This window comes from Heptranchias perlo, chromosome 17 (assembly GCF_035084215.1).
Source record: "Heptranchias perlo isolate sHepPer1 chromosome 17, sHepPer1.hap1, whole genome shotgun sequence".
Classification (NCBI taxonomy): domain Eukaryota; kingdom Metazoa; phylum Chordata; class Chondrichthyes; order Hexanchiformes; family Hexanchidae; genus Heptranchias; species Heptranchias perlo.
In genome coordinates, this window is record NC_090341.1 from 47,643,858 (window position 1) to 47,655,360 (window position 11,503).

General features: G+C 42.0%; 1 protein-coding gene across 6 annotated transcripts in view; it reads right to left on the reverse strand.

The window, feature by feature from the left end:
* The window catches only part of itpr1b (inositol 1,4,5-trisphosphate receptor, type 1b), a 439,399-nt gene that overhangs the window by 67,717 nt on the left and 360,179 nt on the right, over positions 1 to 11,503 (reverse strand). For all 6 annotated transcript variants that reach the window (XM_067998943.1, XM_067998947.1, XM_067998944.1 and 3 more), the window contains 2 exons: positions 6,099 to 6,263; positions 2,508 to 2,703 (listed from right to left, as the gene is read on the reverse strand). In XM_067998943.1, the coding sequence (XP_067855044.1) occupies positions 2,508 to 2,703; positions 6,099 to 6,263 (361 nt within the window). The remainder of the gene's footprint in view (positions 1 to 2,507; positions 2,704 to 6,098; positions 6,264 to 11,503) is intronic.

Sequence of the window (11,503 nt, forward strand, 5' to 3'; positions counted from 1 at the left end):
TTTCTCAGTAGATTGGCTTGGGGACTCAAACATGATGCTGAAACCCAGCATCATATCAGACATCTAGCTGGTCAAAAAAGAAAATTGTGAAGACAGCATTGTAACACATTTTAATTATCGATTGACAGCAAGTTCTTCCTTGCTAATTTTGTGGTTTGCTGAGAATGTGCCATGGGCTTTTAGGAATCCAAGGATTTCCCAGTCCAAGTAGGGCTTCTGGTTGAGCATATCAACTCCAACAGCTTGTATGCAAGTCTCCAAAACTCCAAAGTTGCCTTTGTTGAAGGAATGACAAGAATTGAAGAAAGTATTTGATGATTCACCAAGTGGAACCTAATCCCCTGAGGTTTGGCCATGTATAATGTTACTTGAGCTCCTTTGTACTGTTGCTCAGCCTTTATTTTTGACCGTGAGAGCAGATTCAAACAAAAATCTTGAGTTGGCCATCGTGGCTGTATGCTAACGGATACAAAAGTCAGATATTATCATTTGTCTCTTCAAAACATTATATATGAAGCTCATTTATGTACTCATTAAATTCTGTCCCTTGATGCTCTGATGCATTAATTATAGGTGTAATTATTAGAGCGTATATGCATAAGAAAGCTTTCTATAATTTGGACAATGTGACCAAGTTCCCATTTACCACCTCGGTAATGTCCTCAATGCTTCCATTATTATTTTCTAATCTATCGTCTAATCTCTGAAACCTTTCTTCAATACAAACAGTGTAGCTCAGGTCAACTTGACAACAGAGGCCCTACAATCAGAGACAATGTTTATGAGACTAAAAGGGTAATTAAATCAATGTGCACATTGCAAGGGACTTTCCTGATTGGTTATTGAGCTCTATTAGTATTGCCTAATGCCCATGCTTCTTTGTGTGCTTTGATCTGTAAATAAATAATTCAATTAATTTTAGTCTGTAAAAGCTTTGGTCTGTGTTTGAATTTGAATTCTGCCGTATCTAGTTGATTGAAAACATAGAACCAGTCAATGTACAGTCCAGTATGCAGATTGCTGCACGGGGCAATTGTCAGCCCAGAGCATGCATTGTCTTCAAGGCTAGAATAAGTAAAGTTTCTAGTTTAGATAGGAACAGGAGTAGGCCATTTCGCCCTTTGAGTTTCTTGTGCCACCACGCCTCAACTCCATTTATCTACCTTTGATTCATATCACTTAATACTTTTACCTAATAAAAATCTGTTGATAATTGACCCAGCATCCACAGCCTTTTGGGGGAAAGACGGTTTCAAATTTCCACTTCCCTTTATATGAAAAAATGCTTCCTGATTTCACACCCGAATGGCATAATTCTAATTTTAAAATTGTGCCCCCTTGTTCTGGATTTAACCTAAGGAAATAGTTTCTCTGTATCTACCCTATCAAATCCTTTTAACATTTTAAACACCTCGATTAGATCAGCCCTCAACTTTCTAAACCCAAGACAATACAAGCCAAGTTTATGCAACCTGTCCTCATAATTTAACCAATTAAGGCCTGGTATCACTATGGTTAATCTGCACTGTACCCCCTCCAAGGCCAATTTATCCTTCCTGAGGTGTGGTGCCCACAACTGAGCACAGTACACCAGATGCAGTCTAACCATGGCTCTGTACAACTGAAGCATCACTTCCTCCCCTTTCTATTCCAGCCCCCTTGAGATAAAGGCCAACATTCCATTAGCCTTTTTGATTACTTTTTGTACCTGTGTACTAGCTTTTAGTTATTTGTACACATGGACACCCAAATCCCCTTCCTCCACCACAGTTCCTAATCTCTCGCCATTAAGAGGAGACAAGGTTTGCTAACAGGAAGAGCTAGGAAATTGTTGAGAGAAAGAATGGTATTTTAAAAACCTGAACTGTAAGAGTTGGGAATAAGCTCTGTGCATTAAGTATACTTGTATGATGAAAATATGGTAATGAAAACTTTGCTATTGGTAATCTTTCAAAGCTTTTCCATTAACATCCAAGTGCAGATATGACATGAGTTTCGGTACGAGGTGACCTTGATATGGCACTCTGTCACATCCCATCAACTCTACAGTCTGTCTTAATACGATGCCAATGTATAAAACTCATTATGGAGTGAATTTAAGTCATCTGGATGACCGAGATATAGTTGAGTACAGAAGGAAGCATTACTTTCTGAAATCAAAAACCAACCGTCGGACAAAATATCTTTCAAGTTCTCTCTATGAAGATCATCACGCTTACTCCACCTGCACATTTCAAAGGTTGTGCTCTCTTTTCAATCTGCTATGTAAGTGTTACCTTTACAGAGTAAGGAGGAGTCCACTGATTACCAAGACAGTAGAAGATAGGGAACACTGTGTGGGGAATCATAGGTATGGAATCATGTCAAACTATGGAGGACATCCTGTGCAACCCCACCCCGCCAATCCCGCCAATCCCCCCAAAGAAGCACGTATGTCAACCTCTGATCAAAACCCGGAAGACCCCGCAAAGTGCAGTCCTCCTACTTACTCAATATATTGATTTTACCTGTCCAATATGTTTTGTTTGGCACCTTGTCCACTGCCAGGATGAAGTCATCTTTGAAAAACAGAAAGCCAACTATGGAAAACAGGTAGACTAAGATAAGAGCCAGCACAGCTGTCAGAATGATGGAGCGGCCATTTCGAGTGACACTCTTGATGACATTCAGCAATGTCTCTTCTCTGTAAACCAGATCAAAAAGCTGAAAGATAAAGAGAAAATGATCAGTCCTTCACTTTCCCCCAAAAAGGAATCCACATGATAACCAAAGTTCTCTCTATGAAGACCATCACACTTACTCCACCTGCACATCTCAAAGGTTGAATAAAGAAAGTTCAGAGCGGAAATGAAAAAGGAAATAAGAGGGGCAAACGGAGAGTATGAGAATAGACTGGCCGCCGACATACAAGGGAATCCAGAAGTCTTCTATATGCATGCAAACAGTAAACGGGTAGTAAAAGGAGGGGTGGGGCTGATTAGGGACCAAAAAGGAGATCTACTCATGGAGGCAGACGGCCGAGGTACTAAATGAATACTTTGCATCTGTCTTTACCAAGGAAGATGATGCTGCTAGAGTCTCAGTAAAGGAAGATATAGTTGAGATACTGGATGGGCTAAAAATTGATAAAAATGAGGTACTAGAAAGGCTGGCTGTACTTAAAGTAGATAAGTCACCTGTCCAGATGGGATGCATCCTAGTTTGCTGAGGAAAGTCAAGGTGGAAATTGTGGAGGTACTGGCCATAATCTTCCAAACATCTGTAGGTATGTGGGTGGTACCAGAGGACTGGAGAATTGCAAATGTTACACCCTTGTTCAAAAAAAGGTGTAAGGATAAACCCAGCAATTATAGGCCAGTCAGTTTAACCTCGGTGGTGGGGAAACTTTTAGAAATGGGACAGAATTCAGGACAGAATTAGCAGTCACATGGACAAGCGTGGATTGATTAAGGAAAGCCAGCACAGATTTGTTAAAGGCAAATCGTGTTTAGCTAACTTGATAGAGTTTTTTGATGAGGTAACAGGGAGAGTAGTTGAGGGCAATGCAGTTGATGTGGTGTATATGGACTTTCAAAAGACGTTTGATAAAGTGCCACATAATAGGCTTGTCATCAAGATTGAAGCTCATGGAATAAAGGGGGCAGTAGCAGCATGGATACAGAACTGGTTAAGTAACAGGAAGCAGAGTAGTGGTGAACAGTTGTTTCTCGGACTGGAGGGAGGCGTACAGTGGTGTTCCCCAGGGGTCGGTACTAAGACCACTGCTTTTCTTGATATTGTTGGCTCGGGGCTGCAGAAGGTAACCTGAGACGTCAGCTGCTGATACACACAGGCAGGAACGACTTTTGAACTGAAGTAACCTGGGTTCAGTCGCTGGCCTTGGCTGGCTGGAACCGGTTTGAATTAACTAAGTTTTGTGAAAGACAAAGGAAATGTGATAAGACACAAGTCCTTATTTAGAAAAGGAGTAATGAGGTAATGCTATCTAAGTCCTTGGTACAGAGCCAATGAGGAGAAGACAAACGCAAAAAGTGAGTAGGCCTAAACCAAAAGGGAGAGAGACAGCACAGCTTGAAGAGATAAAATTCGGAATAAGAATGAAAGATCTGGGGCGTGGAACCAGAGCGAAGACTCCGGAGACCAACCATCGCGGAAGTGGAAGACCCTACGTCAGGGACGTAGAGACGACGTTGAAAGAGAAAGAGAACGGAACGCCTGGCCAGCGTCAGCTCTCCTTTTCGGGTATTATCCTTTATATTCTGTGACCACTCAGGGAGTGTCAGAGAAACCTAGTGGGTGTGCATTTAGATCTTAGTTTGGGTATAAGACTGTATAACCTTGTGTAAACTGTATGCCTATATCTAACCAGACGTATAAGCTATATGTATATGATTTAACAGTGTGAATAAAGTGAATTGAGAGTTGAGAGAATTGACTCTTCTCCTCTTTGTACTAAGCCAGTAACCGTAACCGGCGACCTCCGGTCAACAATATATATTAATGACTTGGACTTGGGTGTACAGGGCACAATTTCAAAATTTGCAGATGACACAAAACTTGGAAGTGTAGTGAACAGTAAGGAGGATAGTGATAGACTTCAAGAGGATATAAGACAGGCTGGTGAAATGGGCAGATACGCGGCAGATAAAATTTAAAGCAGAAAAATGCGAGGCGATACATTTCGGTAGGAAGAATGAGGAGACACAATTCTAAAAGGGGTACAGGAACAGAGAGATCTGGGGGTATATGTGCACAAATCGTTGAAGGTGGCAGGGCAGGTTGAGAAAGCGGTTGAAAAAGCATATGGGATCCTGGGCTTTATAAATAGAGGCATAGAGTACAAAAGCAAGGAAGTCATGATGAACCTTTATAAAACACTGGTTCGGCCACAACTGGAGTATTGTGTCCAGTTCTGGGCACCGTACGTTAGGAAAGATGCGAAGGCCTTAGAGAGGGTGCAGAAGAGATTTATTAGAATGATTCCAGGGACGAGGGACTTTAGTTACATGGATAGACTGGAGTAGCTGGGTTGTTCTCCTTGGAACAGAGCAGGTTGAGAGGAGATTTGATAGAGGTATTCCAAATCATGAAGGGTCTAGACAGAGTAGATAGAGAGAAACTGTTCCCATTGTTCCCAGAGGACAAAGATTTAAGGTGATTGGCAAAAGAACCAAAGGTGATATGAGGAAAAACTTTTTTCTTTAAAACACAGCGAGTGGTTAGGATCTGGAATGCACTGCACGAGTGGGTGTTGGAGGCAGATTCAATCATGGCCTTCAAAAGGGAACTGGATAAGTACTTGAAAGGCAAAAATTTGCAGGTCTACGGGGATAGGGCGGGGGAGTGGGACTAGCTGGATTGCTCTTGCATAGATCTGGCATGGACCCAATGGACCAAATGGCCTCCTTCCGTGCTGTAACCTCTGTACAATTCTAAGATTCTAAGAAAATCTACCATGCTAGACAAGGTCTATCTACCTATGGTGACCGCACTTCAGTACATCATTTATAGGTTAGGAACTGCAAACAGACAAGGTAATCCTTCCTGTTGTGGAACTATGCTTACTTTGGCTAGTCACTTCAAATACATGAAAAAATTATACACATCAAATGTAAAATTTCATTAAAACTACATTAGTCCTTGCATGACAATCATGCATAAAAATGATCTTGAACATTGTGCAGTTTTTGTCTCTCCCCACCCTCTTTAGGTCCTCTGCCTTTACACAGGGTAGGCAAAGAGTAAATGACTTGCAGGGCTATGGGGAAAGAGCGGAGGAGCGAGATTAATTGGATAGCTCTTCCCAAGAGCCGGCACAAGGCACAGCGGGCCGAATGACCTGCATGCAGTGACAATGCCACTCGAACCAACTACACTGTAGGGGGCTCACCACCTGATTTCCCTCATCTGTGAATGGAAAAAGAACTCACTTTCCTGCACCTCCTTCTCACTCCCGGTAGCTCAGCCAAGTTTGAAGCTCATTGTGGTCATGACATGACATCTTACTGTTTCCATGGAGTCATTCAGGCTCCTGAGAAAATCTCAAATACCTTTACATGTTTAAAGCAAAATTGAATTGACTTGCCCGAAATACATACCAGCAGACTGTAGAAGAATTCATGGGCAAAAAGCCCCATGAAAGATATTAGTGTGTATGCTAAATGATAAAGAAACTCCACATCCAGGACCATTGCCATGTAACCTCTAGTGAAAGTACCTCGGTTTCCCACAAAGCTGGTCAGGAATATTACCTTATTACCAACCTGTTAAGAAAGCATAAAAAGCATTGGTCAGTCATTTTATATCAATAGATATAGAATTAATGATGACTTCTGTAAGCATTATTACACATTAGCTATTGCTCAGTTTGGGTCACTTGCTATAAAGCTAACCAGGGACCAAAGCATTTCCACAAGCAATTTAAAAAAAAGTCCAGGACAGACAGCCCTTATTTACAATACTTCTGTAAATCTATAAAACATTTTTTCCCCCTGCACCTGACTTTTAAATTGGGGAGAGGGAAATGAACAGTGTGCATGAGATGTCTGTGGTTTTTATATACCTTGTTAACAACTTGCCTTGACAGGAGAAAATCTCCCTTTTAAGAATCAAAATAGCCCAACAGGACCAGTTTTGGGTTGCCTTGAATGGCTATGCAAATTAACACAACCCAGCTGAGATGGCTACATTTCTACACAAATTCAAATTCCATTTTTACAGGATTGCGTTAAATTATTCTTAAAAGGAATATCCAGGAAAGTACTGTGGGTTCTGAGATTTGAACCCAAGTAGTCAACCTGGAATTTAATCTCGGCAGTGAAAAATGTCTCCCCCATTACTCAAGTATCAAATTCCTCCACCCCTTTGGAAGAACGGTCAATTAAAAAAAAAAGCAATTGATAAAAATGCCTAGGTGTGAACTCTTAACATCACTTCACTAGAACATAGCGAGAGGAAGGACCTTGTGGAATTGTTATGTCCAGTGACGGCACGCAAGATCTCCTTATATTTCAGAGCCTCTGAGTATCGGAACTCTGAAGGATATAAATAAGTCTGTGCTGTTTGTCCCACAGTAGCTAAGGCAGGAACTGGGATAGAGGTCCGGATTTTAAAGTCAGAACCAAGCGAATGGGATTGACGCTGCCTCCAACAGTAATGCCAGAAGATCCCAGGCCCAATTCTTAGTTTGTGTTGAGTTAGCCGATCACAGTCGGAGCAGCAGTTTGGCTGCTACAACTGGCATCAGTGCCCATGCTCTGTGGAAGCAGTAAAATCAGCCATGGGTCCCAAACTTGATTTCTAGCTAGTAACTTCCTGTACTTGGGTGTCGGAAGAGGGCAAAATCCAGCTCAGCTGTGTTACTATCTACGGTCTAAGTCAATCAACACTGACAGTTTAGGCTTACAAACGAAGAACGATCACTTGGGCAGGGGACTAGAATACTGTCAGCACCTGTGGGGCTGCACCCAATGAACAGTCAGCTTCCTCAGGAAGTAGGAGAGAAAATTCTGAGGTGGGGGGGGGGAATACGTTACATTTTTCACTGAAAAGAATGGGGGAATGGAGTCCAAGATAATGAAATCACAGCAACCCCATCGTATATTTCTTGAACTTCCTGCTGAGGTGAAGGGATGGTTGTGGAACATTAGATTGAGAATCCCTAATCATAAAACCCATCAGCCTTTGGCTGCTCCTCTGCAGAACAACATACTGTGTACTGAGATACAGAAGCAAAGCTTAACAACGGAATTTACATAGCACTTTGCCAAGAAGATATTTGTACTTAATTTGCATAGAGGTGGGTTCGGCTGCACATATTAACTGAGCAGCACAACAGTAATGTAGATTAGGAAGCGCAGCTTTCAATCAATTTGTCTAGTTTTCTTTATAGTTAGAAAACAGATAAACCTCATGACTGATTATAATTCGGCCACTCCACAGTTTGCAACCGCATGCATATCATGGGTTGTGTCAGAATGCTTTACATGCATTAAGATCTGGTTCTGAGCACAGTGAACACAATATTTTTTTTATAACATCCAAACTTAATTTAAATAATATCTTTTTCTTTAAAGCAAGTCAGGATCATGCAACAACATTCAGGTGCTGTTTCGGTTATTTAAGATCCTAGGGCATTGTATGCTATCATTACTTTTCCCAACAAGGCAGTCATTGAAAGATTACCGGTATCAAATTACTTTGGAGGTCACCTGGTTATGCATAGCCTAAAAAAATTTTTTTAGTTTTGTTAAAAACCACCAGAATACATACTAAAATAAATCCCACATAGGATTATATAGAATCCATAGCAGAGAAACAGGCCATTCAGCCCAACTGGTCTGTGCCGGTGTTTATACTCCACACAAGCCTCCTCCCACTCTAATTACTTCTTCCCCCCGCCCCTCTATCCCTCTAACCACTTCTCCCTCACATATGCATCAAGCCTCCCCATAAATAAATCAATTCTAACTCCTTCAACCACTCCATGTGGCAGCGAGTTCCCACCACTCTGTAAAGAAATCGCTCCGACATTCGATATTTGATCTGTTAGTGGCTATCTTTGTCAGGTGGACATGAACAATCCCATGGCACTATTCAAAGAAGAGCAGGGGAGTTCTCCCTGATGTCCTGGCCTTTATTTATCCCTCAAGCAACATCACTAAAAACAGATTATCTGGTCATTATCACATTGCTGTTTGTGGGACCTTGCTGTGTGCAAATTGGCTACCGCATTTCCGACATTACAACAGTGACTACACTTCAGAAGTAGTTCATTGCTTATAAAGCTCTTTGGGATGTCCTGAGGTTGTGAAAGGCACTATATAAATGCAAGACTTTCTTTATCTTATATTTATGCCCCTTTTGTTCTGGACTCATCCACAAGTGGAAAGTTTCTCCACATCCACCCTATAGAACCCCTTCATAATTTTTAAAGACCTCTATCAGGTCGCTTATTCTTCTATTTTCCAGAGAACGGCACCCCAGTCTGCTCAATCTTTCCTGATAGTTGCATCCCCTCAAGTCTACTAACATCCCTGTAAATCGTTCCTGCATTTTCTCCAGTGCTTCAATATCCTGTTTATATTATTAGGTATTAAAAGTCTTCAATTGTTTCAATTTGTTGTACCACACATTACCAATACTATTGTGTTGGCATCACACCCCAGAGACCTGAGGCATAGCTGTCTATATCTACTTTTCTAGGGCCTTAAGACCTTTGCACCTGAACTGCACATCTCGCATATTTACCAGGTCTTTGTGGGTAATGGTTTAGAAAATCCTGGCAAGTTTCCAATTTAGTTCCAGTCAGTTGCTCTGGACCTGTGCATCAGGAGCCGGCAGCACTAGGACAGGTCTTGCTTAGTATCAAAACAGCTAATGATGAAATCAAACTTGTACCTCATTTGCACTGAGATCAGGTGCTGTAACAGCACTGAAACTCACTGCTACTGGTATCTCAGTTCAGCTGCTGTGTTTCTACTGCTGGGAGTACACTAGTGGTACGGAGGGGGGAAGGGAAGGGGATGGGGTTAAATTTTGGTGCATACTTTCACCCTATTGTTCAGTTCTCCCCTTGTTCCACGATTGCCATTACAGAAACTGTGTGAGCATACTGGATGGTGTACATGTGCAGGTTCTAAGATAACAGCAGTCAATTGGCGCACAGGAGGATAGCAGTGTATAAGAAGTAAGAAGCTATCGGACAGGACAAGGGATTCAAAAGGTTCAAACGAGGAGAGAAAGTGGCTGGATACACGTGAACAGGCCCTGCCAGTGGCGTTTCAGAAGTGGGGATTTCAGGTAGTTTAGAGCAACAAAATGAGATTGGATTTTCAGGTGAATCTGACTCGCAATCTAATCTTGGGGTTTGGACAATGGTTACAAAATTGCTGAACCTCGGGTCTCTTGTTTAAACATCACCTGAACATTCATGTACATGTATGAAGAATTAGAGGATAGAATTAAGTGACCTGTCCTCAATCAGGATACAAGCCACTCAAGGTTTTGAAATGGACACATCAACTTGGATTGGGAGAAGCTCTTAAAACTCATCTGTGCAAGCCAAGGACCAATCAATTCTGCACATTGGGTGGGTGGTGGGGTGGGGTGGGAAAGGGTGTTGGGGGAAGAGGAGGAAAGTGAGGAGGGGAAGACTAGCTAGTGGGTTGTAGCTCGATCAACTTAGCTGCAAGTGTAAAATATCAGCATAGGCAAAGAGCTGAAATCTCCACTCATTATTCTACCAATCTACTATACATTAGTTGGCACATACTATACTTATTTTCGATCTTCTAATGCTCACCTCTCTTTATGAGTAGAGGTAGTGTTGTGCTAAGGCACCATCCCACAGACACTGGCAATCTACCAGTACTGTACTCAAATAACCATTCTTCACATGTGAATCTAGAAAGTGAGCATTGGTGGGCTATACTACTGTCTGGGAGAGGTCATTGCAGCAAAGGCTGATCCAGTCCTCATCTGATGTCATCTCATACATGCACATTTCATTTCGAATCTAGCCTGGTGTTTGGGAGAAACTCCCTGGATGATAAATTTCCCCCCTTCCCCCACTATCCCGGAGATACTGAAGTCAATTGTAGTGCTCTCAATGCCGCCTTGACTGAGATCAGCTAACTCAGCTCAGAACAAGGGTCAGGCCTGGGACTTTCACGATCCATACATACCAACTGTCTGTGTTTCAAGTGCACAGTGAGTGTTTTCGTGGGCAGAGTTCATTTGCGTTCTCAGAAGGAAATGTGCGTTTCACCCGAAAACGACCTCCTGTTGCTGCTCCTGGAGGCTCAACGCTGCTGTATGCTGCAGGCCGGGATTTTTTTGCACGATAAGGGACTCCTGGCCGCAGCGTGCATCAGAGATCAAACACTGGAGCAGAAGCTGGAGGGGGTGCGGTGGGAGAGGGAGAGAAAGCCAGGAGCAGCCCTGAACGGGTGAGGTGAGGCAAGTGCCAGTCTGAACGGGAGGGATGTGGAGAGAGCACCGCTGTCAATTGGAAGGAAGGGAAGAGTGTCGTGAGCTAGGAGCCGGATAAGAATAATACCTTTGTAAAGGGAGACTGACTTGGGGCCATTTTTGGGGAAGTGATAGTTTCATTGGTCTGTTGAAAACCCAAATGTCACTCATTTTTCCTCAATTGTGAAGTAAAAAAAATTACTAACCAGCATACCCCCATTTTCAGTCTTGCATGCCCCCAGAATATAATCACTGTCAGCTGGTGTAGGACAACATATGGAAGGAATGTGTACAATTCTAATTTTATTGGCTGCAACCTTCATCAGAATGATCCTATGGTTAATAAGACTGGGTTAATAGATAATTTTTTTGAAAAAAGACAACTAATTAAAAATTCCCCCCAGTAACTGGGAAAATAAATTTTAAAATTATAAAAAAAATTAATTTCCAAATGGCAAATAGAGAATGGGTTTTTAATAAAATGAGCAAATGACTCTTTTTAGATGCAAAAAAAAATCAAAGCCCTAAACAT